This window comes from Nuphar pumila, chromosome 11 (genome assembly GCF_984573655.1).
Source record: "Nuphar pumila chromosome 11, dmNupPumi1.hap1.1, whole genome shotgun sequence".
Classification (NCBI taxonomy): domain Eukaryota; kingdom Viridiplantae; phylum Streptophyta; class Magnoliopsida; order Nymphaeales; family Nymphaeaceae; genus Nuphar; species Nuphar pumila.
In genome coordinates, this window is record NC_143259.1 from 95,652,320 (window position 1) to 95,670,231 (window position 17,912).

The window sequence follows — 17,912 nt, forward strand, 5'->3', positions numbered from 1 at the left end:
GAAATCAAAAGTTTACGAGTTGTTCATGAGTACTACAGTTGATCATTTGAAAATTTGTTCTCATCATAGAGAACATGAAGGATGATGATGCAGAAGGCCTCCGCTCTAACAAACTGTGATAGCCGAAAAGATGTGTTTGACGATAATGATATAGAGACGATGTATCTCACAGTCAGTATTCATTCAACCACATGGTATGGATAAGATAGAAAAAATTAAGAGAACACAAAGTGTATAATCATCAATGATATTTTGTGTTTTCTCCCACATCAAAGATGTAGTGAAATGCAACATTCTTTAGGCCGAAGAGATGGAAGTACCTATTCACATACTCTATTTTTTCTCCATCAAAGAAACAGTGAGAAACAACATTCTTGTTAAAGAATGAAATAAATGCAATGCATGAATGACTTCATTTTGTGAAAGAATGAGAAAATTGCACTTATACATATGAGTTTCCTTCAAAGATGTATTAGACAACGATGATATAGAGTTAACGTATCTCACAGTCAGTGTTCGATCACATGGTATGAGTGGGATAAGAAAATTCATTTTATAAAAGAATGAAATGAATTCAAAATGTATGAGCCACTTCATTTTGTGAAAGAATGGAATGAATATAATGTATGAGCGACTTCATTTTGTGAAAGAATAGAATGAATGTAATGTATAAGCGACTCCATTTTGTGAAAGAATGAAATGAATGCAATGTATAAGCGACTTTATTTTGTGAAAGAATGAAATGAATGCAAAATGTATGGGTGACTTCATTTTGTGAAAGAATGAAATAAATGCAATGTATGAGCGACTTTATTTTGTGAAAGAATTGAATAAATGCAATGTAAAAGCGACTTCATTTTGTGAAAGAACGGAATGAATGCGAAATGTATGAGTGACTTCATTTTGTGAAAGAATTAAATGAATGCAAAATGTATGAGCAACTTCATTTTGTGAAAGAATGAAATGTATGAGCAACTTCATTTTGTAAAAGGACAGGTTGCACGTATACATGTTGCATAATGACTCACATACTCTAAATGCAACACTTGAAGATGAGAACATGGATAATGTGATATGAAAAAAATCAAACTCTAAATTGTATAATCAATAAATTTAACACATGAAATCAATGACTAAGCTATATAAGTATTCAACTACATATAATTGTTGATATTTATTATTTAAAAATATATAATTCTATATAAAAATTATCCTTTTATAAGAATTATGCATTAAAACTATGAAATGCATGATAGAAGACACATAAGAGGCATGTGGACCAGTCGTCCTGAATTGGTGACTCAATTGGGATCCGATTCGGGTCGACTCTGGTGACTTTTGAGTCAACTTGTTGGGTTTGCCAACTATGCTTTATGGTCCTTTCAAAGAATCCTTCAAATAGCTTCATGTGTATATTCATCAGTCGAAGACCACAAATCCAAGCGTATATGGAATCATTAAAATTGAAATGACAAGTCAATTTAAGTATATGTTCATTTATTTAAGTGTAAAACCTGTAAATTTTTGATATTTTAAAGAGAAATAAAGGCGAATTGAAGGCTAAAATATTATTGCAACTAAGACGATATTTAATCACAATTTGAGCTTTAATTTGGATTTAGAATAAATTTCAAATTGGGAATTTATTCTGAATCGGGTTTTTGATTTGTAATCAGATTTAATCTGGATTTAAGTTAAACTAAAATAAATTTTAATTTTAATATTAGTCTGAATTCGAATTGAGTGTGTTTTTGAATTTGAAATCTTATTGAATTTTGATTTCAAATTGTGAAGTTTTATCAAATTTGGATTTCAATTTGACAAATTGAATTCGGGTCGGATTTGGATTTGAATTCGAATTTAATAAATACGTTTCAAAAATTATAATTGGATTTGGGCTTGAGTTGAACCTAAATTAAGATTTAATTGAATGTTAATTCAAGTTAGAATTATACTATAATTTAAATTTTCATCAAAATTGAATTTGGAATTATAAAATCAAATTTAAATGTAATACCTATGATTATTTAGTGTATTTTTAATAAATAAAATAATATTAATGATGAAATTTATGAGAAAGAGATGTAAAAATGTAAATTAGCCTAAGATGAATTATAAGAAATATCTTATAAAAATGTAAAGTTTATTAAAGTTAATTTTTGTGAAATTTGCATTCAAAATCGAATTTATGAAAAAGATGAAATTTTATAAAATAATTGATAAATTTCATTGAAATAAAGTCGAATAGGATTTCAGACGAATTTATGATAATTTGATATATATGTAATATAATTTCAATAAATTTGAATTTAGTTTCGTGAGTTTGAAATCCAATTAAAAAATATATATATCTAAAATGCCATGGGGTCCTGTCAACCCTAGTTGAAATTATTTTTGAAATACATTTCTAAAAAATTGGAATTTTAGAAAATAATACAATTAGGCTAGACAAATTTGGTTTAGAAGTAGTTTTCATACATTTGAAAATAATTTGAGTTGCATTTAGAAATTTTCCATATAAAATGTAAACTCTAGTTTTGAAATAATTGAAATTCAAAATAATAAATAAAGTTTATTAGTAAAATAATTAAAATAGAATAGAAATTTTAATTTAACTAAATTGTATTAAGTGGTAGATGTCCATAGGTGAGCCATCACATCCTATGTGGCACCTCTTTGTTGACTTAAGAAAGAAAAACTAAGTTAAAGCTTTAAATTTAAAGATTTTAAAAGTTACTAAAAACCAAACCAAGTAAAGCCAAAGTCAACAATTACTAAAAGACCAAGAGGGAAGGCCTTCCAAGTGGGGTGGGTAGGGGACGTCCCATCCTAAATTGTTCTAGGATGGGGCTGAAATATTTGGAAGAAAGGAAATTGAATTGGGAAAAGGAAAGAAAGAAAGAAAAAAGAAAAAAATGGGGGGCTAAATCAAACTTGCTTGCCAAGCAAGCAAGTTTGCCTAGACTTGAGAATTTGCAAAATGAAAATAATAATTCCCATAAGGGGGTGACGTCTAGCCCATATCTTCCCCTAATGAGGTATAATATATACTATATTATATCTCATACATACATATAGTATATAACCTAAGCTAAATAGAGTACAAAAGAAAGAGAAAATTAAAGGAAAAAAAATAGTTAGAAAAAATTAGATAAAAGGAAAGAAAGTATGAGAGAGATAAAGGGATGAGGCTTAACCCAGCCGTTTACCTAATCCCCACTTCCTATAAATGCATAGGAGGGGCACATGCCCCCCCTATTTGCATCTCTAAGAATTTCCCCCCTTGCTCCATATTTCCTCTCCTTTTCCCTCTTCTCTCGCTTTTCTACAAAAATCCTTGGTGCATTCTCTTTTGGCTCACCAAGGAGTGCTTCTACTTACATGTCGTGAGTGAAAGGAGGTTATCGGTGAGGTCGTTGCATGTGTTGGACAGCCGATTCGTGCTAGAAGATTGATTCACACACATAAGAGCCAATTTCGCCAAAAGGTAGTGAGTTCTATGCTCTACACGTAGATAGGAATTTGTAGGCACGAATTTCTCTAAATTTTTGTAAGGGCAAACCTTAAATTATTTCTCTCACGCATGAGTTTGGCTTAGGGTTGTCGAAATATGTGATAGAAAGGGTATTTTGAAAGAAAACCTTACTAAAAATCGATTTTTTCAAAAATCGGGTATGAGGACTTGAAATAATTTTTTTGAAAAGGAATAAAAAGTGAATTTACAATAAAAAGTTATAATGGATGTTGGAATAAGGGGTAGATTTTGATTTCTTCTAGAAGAAATCGATTCATCCCCAAAAGTAGCCGAAATTTTGTAATAAAAATCGAAAAGGAATCATGTATGCATGTTATCAGTTTCTCAGAAATAAAATCTATAAATTTTAGAAATTTCACTTATTATTAAGCTATTTTCTTGCAAATTCTAATTAAAAATAGTAGATTAGGTTCACATGAATGTACTGTAAAAAAATTGGTTGTTTTTCGTTATATCTTTCATGTAAAAATATGTATTCTATGCTATTGAGTTTCTTAGAAATAAATTTTATCATGTTATATTTAATTCCTTTTATGTAAATTTAATTTAGAATTTGTAGTGGTTGTGCATGTGAATGCTCTGTAATTATAGCATGATTTTTTTAATTTTATTCTATGAAAACATTATGTGTTTTAGTTATCGTATTATAATTTTACCGGAACTATTTCTGAGGAAATAGGCTTTGAGGAGACATGTCTGTTTTTTGACCTAACAGCTGCGAAAACCCAACTTGTCCATGGTGGATTAGTTAGAACTAATGTAGGTATAGATTTTATGATTTTTTGTAACATGTCAATGTGAGAAAATTCAGAAATATGAATTCGGGTGGCCTATTTTGGGCCCACTCGAATGCATATACTCGTTAATACGTATTTCTGACTTGACACATGACCGGTAAATCGTTCGTATCTCTCTCTTTCGAGAGAGTTTTAAGGAGATGTTTGTTGAGTTGGAAAGCTAACAAAATTTCACAGCTATTGAAAAAATTTGAGCTCTGATTATTAACTAAGCACTGTTTTATGATAGTCAGAACAAAAAAATATATGTCTTCACCAAAACGTTTGTAACTCCCTCATATGGATGAATTTTTATGAACAGTTTACGACATCGGAAAGCTGACAAAATTTTCTATAAATTGTGAAAAATTTAGCTTTGACCATTGAATGAAATTTTTTATGTAGCTTCTATAGCAGTCAAACAGGGTTGGGTTTTTGCAAGTTTGAAACTGGTTTAAGAACTGACCCTCGAATGCTTGTGTAACTTACGTGTTGATATGCATGCTTTTACGAATGGATGTCAGCCTGCATATGCACTGCCAAAAGATAATTTTTTGTAGGAAATTGTATGCCCATACTTGGGGTTTGAAAAGAATGTTAAGCGAATGAATGTGCTCGCATATATGGCCTTTCACTACTTAAGGGACCAAGGTGTTTGTATTATTAATTAATAACATGTTTGAATATATTGTTTATGATGCATTCTCTTTTATGTGACTGCCATGATGATCATATTGATAATGATGATGATGTTAATATAATGGGTGCATGCAATGCTTAAGAATTTTGTCATGTTGTTTATGCATATGTGCATATGATTGACAAGAATGAAGCATGAGTTTGAATGTAATGTTTTAAATATGCCTCTATTGGCTGTGTAGTGATTGAATCCTCTTTTATGGATTCATATACGGTGTTGCATGTAAGACATTTAATTTAATGAAGTGAAACATGTAACACTAAAGCAAGGGCTTGCAAGAAGAGGGCAAGTGGTACATATGGCTTCGTGAAAATATGTTTTGAGTATTGAAGATTACTCATCCTCAACCACGAAGACAGGGAAAACTCTATGCACGAGACTGCAATGTAAAGGGAAGAAACTCATTAGAAGTCTGATGCATCGGGTTGGTGGTGTTGAGAGTTTCTCTCGCTCTTGTCATCCCTCACTCGATACTGGTGAAAGGTATTCGGCCAGGCCAATGCCACTAATGTATGAAAACAATGCTTGCACCACGACCCTAATCCAGGCATAAGCCTGTGTTTATAGCCATAGGGTTAAGAATTAAAACCTAAATGAATGTGCATTAGATAGGCATGCCATGCATCACATAAGAAAGAAAATTTAATTAAAGATAAGAATTGACTCATGCATATGATTGACTTCTGCAATGGTAAGTGCATGCATTTTTAACTATTCATTCAATTTTAATTATGTTCATATAATTTTAATTATTTATGCTTGAATGAATAATAAATTAAAATTAGTTTCGCAAATGTATGCTTGATGAGATATTAGAAATGCATGCTTAAATTCATTGTGTTTACGTTTGTTAAGCGCATAAAAATTTAAAATAATTCCTGTTTATTCCAATTTACATGTTCTGTATAATTTTTCCTACTGAGACAAGTTTTGTCTGACCCTATGAATTTTAATATTTTCAGGAAGTAAGTGAACTCATATGCCATAGCGGGAGATTGTGACAAGGATCGAGCCATGCCTTTCCCAATCTCTGAACGTTTTGGATTGAGAGCAATTTTAGTTGCTCAAAGACTCTGATAATTTAATTTAATTTATTAAATAGATATTTATATTTAATTTGAACATGCATGAACTTTTATTCAATTTTTAAATGTTCAAGCCCTGAATTTAAGTGTATTATGGTTTAAGTATAAACGAGAATGTAATGCGCCAAGTTTTTGTCTCATTTATTTTTCATTGTTATTTTATAAAAAGTTATTTTAAAAAAATTTATACGATTTTCAGGATTTAAAAATTTATAGTGTTACATTAAGACCCTGCATTGAAGGGTTTATACACTATTGTTTTTCTTTGATGATACCTTGTTTAAGGAAAAGCACATGGGCGTATACTTGGTCGCATATTCTGTTGATGTTTGTGGCAGATGTTCACCGTAGCATTTGGGGTTGTAGACAAAGAGACTAATGCATCATATAGATGGTTTTTGGAGTGTCTAAAAGAAGAATTACACCAACTCAATGTGCATCACCAGTTGAAAAAAAATATCTATACTATTCGATAGACATAAAAGCTTGCAAAATGTCTTACTTCAGGTATTTCAAAGTATTCATGTTAGCTATTACATGAAACATCTCTCTGCTAACTTCAAAAACAATTTTGGATAAGCACTTGTGAGACATTGTTGGAATGAAGCTAAGGCATATACTAAAGCATAATACAATAAAAAAATGGTAAAGATCAAGGAGCACATATTGCCCGAGTATGATTATGTCACATTGTTTGCAGTAATGTTCACCACAACATTTGAGTTGTAGACAAAGAGACTAATGTATCATGCACATAGTTTTTAGAGTGTCTAAAAGAAGAACTAAACCAACTCAATGTGCATTGTCAATTGAAAAAGATTGCCTATACTATCCGATAAACAGAAAAGCTTGCAAAATGTCTTACTTCCGGTATTTTAAAATGTTCATGTCGACTATTACATGAAACACCTTGCTTATAACTTAAAAAATAATTTTGGATAAGCACTTAAGAGACATTAGTGGAATGCAGCTAAGGCATACACTAAAACTTAATACAATAAAAGATTAGTAAAGATCAAGAGCACAAATTGGTCAAGTATGATTATGTCACATTGGTTGACCCTAAACTTTAGGTCAACTCTCATTTTCTTAAGAAAAAATACAATTTGAAAACAAATGTAAAAGCGAATTTCAACTCATGGATCATAATCATGATAAACCAATCATCACATTTGTTGAGCATACTCGACATATAACCATGATAGTTTTGGAGAGAGAATGCAACGTGCCAATGATATGAGATGCATTATTGTACCAAGAGTGACTAAAAGTTAAAAGAGTTGAAAAATAAGGCTAGATAATTGTGTATAAATGTTCTACCTATATTAGATAAATATTTTGAAGCATGTGTGAGTCCTCACAAGTATAAAGTCAACCTTGAGAAGACTTACAACAATTTTTCTTTTATGAAAATACCAAATAACATTTCTTATGAGGCTTCACTTGATAAACTTATGGTTATAATGCTGCTTGCTTAAACAGAGGTCCACAAAAAAAATCAAAAGAAGATAAACAAATGTACCAAACAAGATCCCATACAAGTATACTATGTGCAGCAATTACTACCACAGTAAGTGGATATGTTGTGGAGGAGAAAGTGTTTTGCCTAGAGAGAGAGAGAGGAGGCAAATAATTCACCTCACCATTGCAACCATTGCCACTGTTGTGTCTTCCCCCTTTTTTGGAGAGAGAGAGAAATAATTCACCTCACCGTTGCCACTGTTGTGGCTGCCCACCTTTTTCAGAGAGAGAGAGAGAGAAAAGAGGGAAGGAGGCTCGCCCACCCACAGCCACCACCATACTCAGGTGAAGATGGAGTAACCCATCTCCCTCTCCTCTCCCCCTTCTCTCTTGTTGTTTAAAAAATAGGGGTGTTCTGGTCTTTTCCTTTACTGAGTCAACATGAACTGGCTGGAATTAGGGCCAAGCATGTGCTTGAAATATAACTTTTCAAAACCGCGATTAAATGTAATGAAATGTTGAAAGCCTTTTTGTAAACTGTTGAGAGAGAGGATTTGAAATGAGGGTTGGGATCTCTGTCCCGCTCGGTTTGGCCTTTTTAAAAGGGCTCAGTTGGGGGATCGCCCACACGACGTCGCTTCTCTCTCTCCTCTTCGGCTCCGCTGGGCTTTGCTACTGCGACCACCATTCTCATCCTCTCCCACAGAGAGAGAAGGAAGGGGTCCTCGTTTTCTGTTGAAGAACGCGGGGACGGGAGGAGAGGGTGCTTCTGCTTCTAGCGGTTTCTCCCACGCGGAGAGAGGAAGGCATGATCGTCGCCCTTCTCTCTCTCATTTTCTTTTCTTCCTTCTTCCAGAAAATTCTAGGGTTCAGTGTTTCTCTTCCTGTAGTAGCGGGTGTCTGTCTTGCTTTGTCAATGTGTTGACTCTGGACTGTGTGCGCGTTTGGAATTCCCCTGCATTATTTTCTTTGATTTTTTTCCTATGAAAATGCTCTCTCTCTCTCTCTCTCTCTTTCTGTCGATCTTAAATTCTTGCATTATATCAATTCTATTTTCTTTTCTTCATTTGTAGATTTGAGCGATGAATCGTTGGGATTTAGACTCACCATTCAATGCATCATGCATGATGATGCTTCTGCCCCGTCTTTCTTGGTTTGTTTTTCTGGGTACTGAAGTGAATAGTTTCTGGATTGAGTTTGTGGTGTGAGCACTGAATATTTAAGCCTGGTGGGATTGAAATCCTTGTAAGATTTGGTGCCTTCTAGGATCAAGACGACTGTATTCTGTGTCTGCGTCGTTGTCGTGATGGTTATTGTCATGCAGTTGTGCATGGTGCTTTTGCTTTTCTTTGAGCAAGACTTGGCTCAACGCAACTTTGTCCAACAGCTAAGATGGATTCATTGAGCTGGGTTTCTGCACACACTTGGTTGAGCATAATCCCATCGTCAGACATTGGCTTGGTTGAATGTTTTGTCTTAAATGTAACATGAAAGACCCGTGTGCCGCTGTATTAGGATTCGAGTCCAATGAAACATGCGGTTGAGCCTGTGATTTGATTGCATGGTTGGCAGTTTAAAGTTCATATATAGTAGCGATAAGATCGCAATGTAGTATAGAAGAAAACCATTTTATGGATGTTTGTTGTGTCTTAGTCTGACACGGATGGATGCGTATACATCTACCTTCGTGAAAATACAATTGTTCCCTAATCCCTACTACATTGTGCCTGATTACTTGCAGTGAATGTAAGTCTCTAATGGATCATCATATGATGATAAAAAGTATTGTATTCATCAATTGAATTCCACATCAATGTGCATCCAGTGAAATTTCTCAAGTGGTGAGGGCAGACTGCCATGCTGGTAGCAGTATGTCTCTTCCTCTTAAAGCTTTTCAAAAAGCCGTGTGGTGGGTAACCTTACTGTGGTATACGGGTATCCTATCTGGATGTATCCATAAAGAGGGAGTTAACTTCTTTTGTTTCTAACAGGAAGAAGAAATTTTATTGAAATTGTACTAATGAAGGTTCATTGCTTGCATAGATAGGTCTAAGACTCTAACACAGTTGCTTGTGCACACCTACATTTGGTTGTTTTTCCTTAGTGGTAGGGAATATTTCAGGAGCATAAATTTTAAGCTTATTGTCAATGTAGCCTAGACCGTGTCTGGTAAGTGCAGAAATTGTGAGTGGGAGCATTTCAGTAGTAGGAGTTTTGGGGTGGAAAGCTATTTGTGAGATTGTGATGCTATCAGCAGAAAAATCACTGCTAATGAAATTGCTAAATACATCTTTGCTGATGAGAAGCTGCACATTTGCATCTGTTGTGAGAAGAAATTACTTGAAAATAAGAAAGGGACAAGAGAAAAGAAATGATAACAAAGCAAATGTAGTTGCAACCCACCACTAAGATAACAATAAAACACAAAATCAGAGTTGAGATTCCTCATTCTCAAAGTTCTGTTTGTAGTGGCTATTTCATTTCAGGATGAATGCATCTGCCTTAGATATGTGTCCTCCCTTTGGAATCCTTGAGTTGCGTGGTCTTACATTCTTATTGTAGGTGCTTTTAGTTCTCTTATGTTCAATCTCTTGTATTTGACTGATTGTTACCTCTTAGGTTCTTTATAGATGATGTCGGTTTGCTTTGTTCACTTGGTTAGGGTGTTATATATGGACCAGCGAAATATGGCCTTGAGGCCTCCTTTTCTCTAAGAACACAGTCCTCAATAAATGCTTTAGTTTCACACTTTTTCCAACTCTTTTATCCACAATCTAATGTTTGTAATTCATATTTCATTTCCTTTCGTCTTACCTGGTATTTTGAATTTGGAAATTAAATTTTTATCAAACTTCAAAGTATTCAACATGGGTATCTTGCTGTCATTTGTTGGGATTTTATTCCAATACAAATCATATCTATATCTCAAACTGGTTTAGCAAGGCAATGATGTTTGGACCTTGATTTCTTTCCTGATTAAGAAATTGTTTAAACTTGTTCATATAGTGATGATGATATCCATGCATAAAGATCACTGTGTTCTTTTCCCTTGAATACTTGCATGTGAATCAATCTTTAGGCTAATCACTGCTGCAGCCAACGGTTTTAGCTTTCTGTTTCTATGCTAACTTCCATTTTTTTATACTGAATTGCTTAAAGTTTTTGTGTGCAGGTTCCTTGAACTGAAAACATTCATCAGCTTCCTGTTATCCTCTGTTGAGGGCTTTGTGGCAATGGACAAAGAAAACATTGTATGTTATCGAGCTCCAGAGCCTACAGGCCGAATTACCCGGGCAAGAGCAGCAGCTACGCATGCTGATGGTATGGCAATCTCTTCTATAAAGCAAGACAAGAAACAGGTTCTCCACAGATATCCTAAGAGAGTTGCCCTGGATGAGAACCAACCTTCTCTTGGCAGTGCCAGCTTGCAGAACAAGAGGCAAGCAGTGCTAAAGGATGTGTCTAATGTTATTTGTGAGAGTTCATATGTTAATTGCATTAAAGCAGCCAGAATGAAGGTCAGAAGCAGAACATGTGCTTTGCTTTTTCCTGGTTTTCATGTTGACATAAATACCTGTTGTGATAAAAGTACAAAGAGCTGGTCAGAGTGAAAACTGACTAATATTTCAACTTCTGCTATGCATTCTTTATCTTATTTTTCTTTACTGTTGATTATAACACCTATATTAGGTTCCCTTTAGTTCCATTGCAGTTTGCTGGTTCTGAATCCTTTTCTTCTAAATTGAACTTCAGACTAAAATTTGCAAGAATGTCAAGCTGAAAACTGGGATGAGGGAATCCAAGATGGCTCCCTCTGTTGATGGAGAGGTTGCAGAGTGTCAAAAAAATTCTGAAATCACAACACAGAAAAGTATACACACTGATGATGTGGTTGACTTTGAGTATGAGAAAGTGAATAAGGACCCTGAAGATACTTTAGAAGACATGGTCTCAACTGACAAAGGTCTGCTGCACTCTTTCATTTGATGCTCAATAAGATTGAATATTTTTTAGTAAAAGAATCACCAGATTTATGATTCTTTTCCACTTTGATTACACATTGCGTGGACCAGGTTGGCTTTATGTTCTTAAATGAGAAAAGTGTTTATATATATATGTGTGTGTGTGTGTGTGTGTGTGTGTGTGTGTGTGTGTGTGTGTGTGTGTGTGTGTGTGTGTGTGTGTGTGTGTGTGTGTGTGTGTGTGTGTGTGTGTTAATATCTTGATGAAACTACTCTATAAATTAACTGGGATAATCTCTTTGATTTTTTTAGGAAATGAATCAGGCAATCTAAGTCCATGAAAAGCAAATGTGGCTTTCTCTCCATATACCTTTATTGGAAATTTTTGTAATTTTGAGCATCCATCTTTCCTTGCTCTTTTATTTGCTTACAATGATTAATGCTAACTGGTCTTTGTGTAATTTAGTTGGTTGAGATGCTTACCTATTAGATAGATGATTGAAGAACTTTTTTCATGATCAAGAGAGTAAAGTGTTTCAATTGGCATTTTTGTAATCAAAATAGCAAATTGTTCAGTTGTTTTGATTGGGTGTTGCAGTCAATGATGCACACATGGAAAAAGGGGAAAAATCAACTGGAGTGGATTTTGTAGACATTGATGTTGACCACAAGGATCCTCAGATATGTGGCCTTTATGCCTCAGAGATTTATGCTTACTTGCGGGTGGCTGAGGTCAGTATTGTGCAACTCCCAATAAATACCTTCTGATGTTTCTTTTGTTGTTTTGCATGTTTTGTTTTTTTTCTCTGACTAATTTGTAGTGTCATAAATTACGGGTTTTGTGTTTTGAAGTGGTTATCAATGAACTGTTTATTACAATTCTGTTGATCTCTAAAGGTAGCTGACATTAATAGATTTCTTTTACATCCATTTATGCTTTTTATCAGTTATGTTTATTGATTAAACCTACAGATGCCTCTCTCTCTCTTGCATGCACGAACAGACACACATGAACAATTCATATGCTTGCATACAAACACATCAAAGGCATACTTTTATGAAACACCACACAACACCTGAAAAGCCTTGAACAACAGCTTCCTCAGCCATTGTCTAAAATATACAAGGCAATGCTGGAGGATGAGCAACTATGCATCCATGTCGCAAACATATGGGTACAACCTGACATGCAAAACAGGTTTGACTTGCTAGTTCAATTTTTTTTTTGAAAAATATGATACGAGAACATTGATTTTTATATTTTATATTAGATTCTATATGGTGGTTGTGTACCATGATCTCATACGGTGGTACACACTTTTTTTGTGTGGATCTAGCCACCAAATGGTAGATCTAACCATACAAAGGGGTTTAGCATGATTTATTTACTATGATAGAAGGTTTTATCATGCTTGATACGCCACAACAACAACAACAACAACAACTATGCCTTCATCCCAAAACAATTGGGGTCGGCGATATGAACCAACAAAGAAATTCATTTTGGGTCTTCCACATGAATCCTTTTCCTCCAATCATTTCTATCCAATGCCATGTCCTCGGTGAGGTTCAAAGCATTCATATCCTTCCCTATCATCTCCATCCAAGTCTTCTTAGGCCTACCCCGACCTCTTTTAACTAATATATTTTCCCATTTCTCCATCCTTCTGACTGGAGCATCATTAGGCCTTCGTCGAATATGTCCAAACCACCGTAAACGGTTCTCTCTCATCTTATTTTCAATGGGTGCAACGCCTACCTTCTTACGTATCTCCTCGTTCTGAATTTTATCTTTTATTATATTTCTACACATCCATCTAAGCATTCGCATCTCAACTACACTCATTTTTTGAATATGATGTCTCTTAGCAGCCCAACATTCTGTACCATATAGTAAAGCGGGTCTAATAGTCGTCCTATAAAACTTCCCCTTCAACCGCAATGGCATTCTACGATCGCACAACACTCTAGTTGCACTTTTCCATTTCATCCACCCAACCTTTATCCTATGATTTACATCTCCATCAATTTCTCCATATTTTGAATGATGGATCCCAAATATTTGAAATAATCATTCACCGGTATTTCTTGCTCACCAAGCTTTACTACACTCCCATCATTACTTCGTTGCTTACTAAACCGACATTCCATATATTCAGTCTTACTCTTACTCAACTTAAAACCTCTAGCTTCCAATGTTTGTCTCCATAATTCTAACTTAGCATTAACCCCAGCTCTAGACTCATCAATCAAAACAATATCATCAGCAAACAACATACACCACGGTACATTTTCTGGAATTGATCTCGTAAGCTCATCCATCACTATCGCAAATAGGAAAGGGCTTAAAGCAGATCCTTGATGTAACCCAACCGTTATCGGAAAATTGGTTGTCACCCCTCCACAAGTGCGGACATTGGTTACTACTCCTTCATACATATCTTTAATTATACTAATGTACTTGAGAGAAACACCTTTCTTCATCATTGTCCACCAGAGAACGTCCCTAGGTACTCTATCGTATGCCTTCTCCAAATCAATAAAAACCATATGCAAATCTTTGTTCCTCTCTCTATATCTTTCAATAAGTTGTCTAAGAAGATGTATAGCTTCCATAGTTGATCTTCCAGGCATAAAACCAAATTGATTCTCTGATATCATGACAACCTTCCTCAACCTAGACTCAATCACCCTCTCCCAAAGTTTCATAGTATGACTCATGAGTTTTATACCACGATAGTTTGTGCAATCTTGTATATCGCCTTTATTCTTATATAGAGGCACCAAAGTACTCTTCCTCCACTCATTAGGCATCTTATTTGTCTGCCAAATCTTGTTAAAAAGATTTGCCAACCATTCTAAACCTTTCTCTCCCAAGCATTTCCAAGCCTCGATAGGTATACCATCTGGGCCAACTGCCCTTCTTGATTTCATTTTCTTCAAAGCCTCTGCAATTTCTTTCTTTTGAATCTTGCGCATGAAGTCACGATTTATCTCATGAAAAGGAATGGAGAAGTCTCCAAGATCTTGAGCATGACTTTCATTAAATAGCTTATCAAAAAAATCTTTCCATCTCTCTTTAATCTCCTCATCTTTGACTAAAACCCTTTGCGTTTCATCTTTGATACATCTAACCATACCAAAATCCCTCGATTTCCTATCTCTCATCTTTGCAAGCCTATAAATATCCTTCTCGCCTTCTTTGGTATCCAACTTGTCATAAACCTCCTTATATACCTTAGCCCTCGCGTTTCAAACTACTTTTTTTAGCTTCCTTCTTTGCTATCATATACTTCTCCAAATTCTCATTATCACGACTCCTATTTAGATTTCTATAACACTCTCTTTTAACCTTAATAGCTAATTTGACATCCTCGTTCCACCATGATATATCCTTACCTAGTGGTGCACCGCCTTTAGACTCACCCAATACCTCCTTAGCCACCTTTCTCATGCCACCCGCTATCGTATTCCACATTGATTCTGAATCCTCCTCGAGACACCAATCAGCTTCCTTAACTACCTTCTCTGCAAACATTCCTTGTTTAACTAAATGCTTGATACGCCACAAAATTTCATTTTCAAGATGGTGAAAAATCAATGGCTCACAATTCATGAAAATAAAGGAGGTTTAGAAATGGTATAAAACATCATATTTCAGTCAACTTTAAAACATGAACATCATAAAAGGAAAATGCTAAACATGATCCAAAGGTTGGATATATAAGATACACAACACCCCCATGTAATGAAATACAAGTGCCAAGAACAATGTCACAAAATGACTACAAGAAGGCATAATCACATTAGCAAGATGTCTCTAATGAACAAGATACAATGTGCCATAAAGGACAAACACCAAACACACAAAGGAGAAGAGAGAACTTTAAAATTAATAAAGAATTTATTGATAAAATGCTTGAAAAAGCATTAAGGAGAGAAGGGGAGGAGTCCCCTATTTATACACCTAAAAGGGGCCAAGGGGAGCTCCCAAAAGAGACATTGGGATTTCCCGGTTACTTCTATGATTGTTGGGGAGAGTCCCAACTACTCTTTAAGGGAACCACCTTTACCCCTTTAAATAATAAAAAAGGAAAAATAGAAAAACAAAAAATACAAAAATGTTCCTAATGGACATGTCTATTTACAAATGACTAAAAAGACTAAATTGCCTCTAGTGGGCATTACAAAAAGGTATATATATATATATATATATATATATATATATATATATATATATATATATATATATTAGCACCCTCCCTCAAACTTGTGAAGACTGCTGTGTCCCTCGGTTTGTGTGTTCTGCTGCACAAAGAAAATAGAGAAGAAAGAAAAGAATAGGAGATGAACTGAGGTCATGCCCTAGCAGGGATGCCTCTCTTGAATATATATTAAGTGAGAAAACTACATAACAAAATACAATAATACCCTTTTGGTATGAACTGATTTACAACAAAGAGAAATATCCATAATACCTTCATGTGTATTTCTAACAGCCCTATCAAACTGTGCATGGTTGTTGAATGACCATGGAGAACTTGCATTTAAGAAACCAATGATGCAAGGATGAGAGGGGTTTGGTAAAGAGATCTGCCACTTGATCCTCACCACAGATAAACATTGGTTGGATCTCTTTACTTTCTATCTTTTCCAGAAAACTTTGGTTGTGATGGATGCCATAGCACGGTATTTTGCTTCTGTACTGGACCGGGCAACGGCCTTCTGTCGCCGACTAGACCAAAAAATAAGGTGCTGTCCCAAAAAGATTGCATAACCTGTGCCAGATCACCGGGAAGAAGGATCACTGGCCCAATCTGCACATGAGTAAGCAAGGATAACAAGTTCTAACCTATCATGAAGGCTAGGAGTGTGCCTCTTATAAACCAGCTCATCACTAATTGTGCCCTTCACATAACGCAGAATCTGTTTTGCACCTTCCATGTGACTGTGCCAAGGAGACCGCATAAAATGAGAGACTTGATTGGTAGCAAATACCAACTCAGCCCTCGTAAAGGTGAGATAGTGGAGGGCTTCAACTAGACTCCTGAACTGTTCGAGATAAGACAGGCGAGGGTCCTGGGTGTCATTATCTACCAACTTAATGCTGATTGTTGTGGGAGTAGGAACCAGTTTACATTCGGCCATCCCAAAGCGAGAAAGGATGTCTAAAGCATATTTCTGTTGAGATAGAACAAGAGAACGACTTGTGTGATCAACCTCAATACCGAGAAAATACCTCAAGGGATCCAAGTCTTTCATATGGAACTGCTTACTAAGCTTGAATTCCTGATTGCATCACTGCCATTAATAATAAGATCATCCATATAGACAAGAATGATGGTAACATGAAGTTGATCTAAATGTACAAATAAGGAATAATCACACTGGCTTTGAACAAAACCAGAGGATCAAACAACACTAAAAGTCTCAAACCACGCACGAGAGACTTGCTTCAGATCATAGATGGTCTTCCATAAGTGAAGAACCGTGGTCTTGGGATCAGCCTCAAGATACCCAGGGGGTGTTCCATGAACATTTCTTTATGTAATGCACCATGTAGAAACACATTCTTTACATCTATCTGACTAAGGTTCCATCCATATATTAGTGGCTAGATAGAGAACCATACGAATAGTAACCATGCGCACAATATGACTAAATGTCTCATCAAAATCTAGGCCATGTTCTTTAGTATACCCTTTTGCCACTAGTCTTGCCTTGTACTGCTCAATGCTGCCATTCTTGACTTCTCCTCCAAAATGGATGAGGAAAAAGCTTTGAATGAAGAAGAAAAGGAGAAAGTTATTCTTGACTTCTCCTCCAAAATGGAAGATTGGGAAAGTGAGCATGCTAAAATTTTAGCATGGTTCATGAATAATGTTGAGTTAAAAATTTGTGCAAATCTTGCAAAGTTTAAGAGGTCCAATGAAGCTTGTTTTTTTATGAAAAGCATGTACACTCAAAAAGATCTTGCTAAACATTTCTTCCTACAAGAAAAGGTAAGAGAAACCAAACAAGGTGACATGAGTATTAAGGACTATTACAGTACCCTATCTTCTTTATGGGATGAACTTGTCCTTCTCGAACCACAATGGGAAGGTAGTGCTATTGCCATGAGGCAAGATCAAATGGAAAGATAAAGTTTTTTCCAATTTATTCATGGGTTTCGTCCCGAGTTTGAACAATTAAGAGGATCACTCCTTTATAGGGCTTCTATTCCTCTAAGTGACATTTTAGCCGACTTGTGTCAAGAAGAGACTCGTTTGGCCCTAAAAAAGAATGTTGATGAAGTTCATGCCGTGTCTAGACCCGACAACAATGTAAGACCATACAAACCACCCCATTTTTTGAAAAATAATGGCGGAGAAGGAAGAAAAATTATTTGCCATA

General features: G+C 35.2%; 1 protein-coding gene across 1 annotated transcript in view; it reads left to right on the forward strand.

Moving 5' to 3' along the window:
* The first annotated feature begins 81 nt into the window (after positions 1 to 81).
* The window catches only part of LOC149822543 (cyclin-A2-4-like), a 38,051-nt gene continuing 20,220 nt past the window's right edge, over positions 82 to 17,912 (forward strand). Inside the window, exons 1-4 of the mRNA XM_089980299.1 lie at positions 82 to 194; positions 10,730 to 11,075; positions 11,311 to 11,521; positions 12,118 to 12,251. Coding sequence (XP_089836425.1) covers positions 82 to 194; positions 10,730 to 11,075; positions 11,311 to 11,521; positions 12,118 to 12,251 — 804 coding nt within the window. The remainder of the gene's footprint in view (positions 195 to 10,729; positions 11,076 to 11,310; positions 11,522 to 12,117; positions 12,252 to 17,912) is intronic.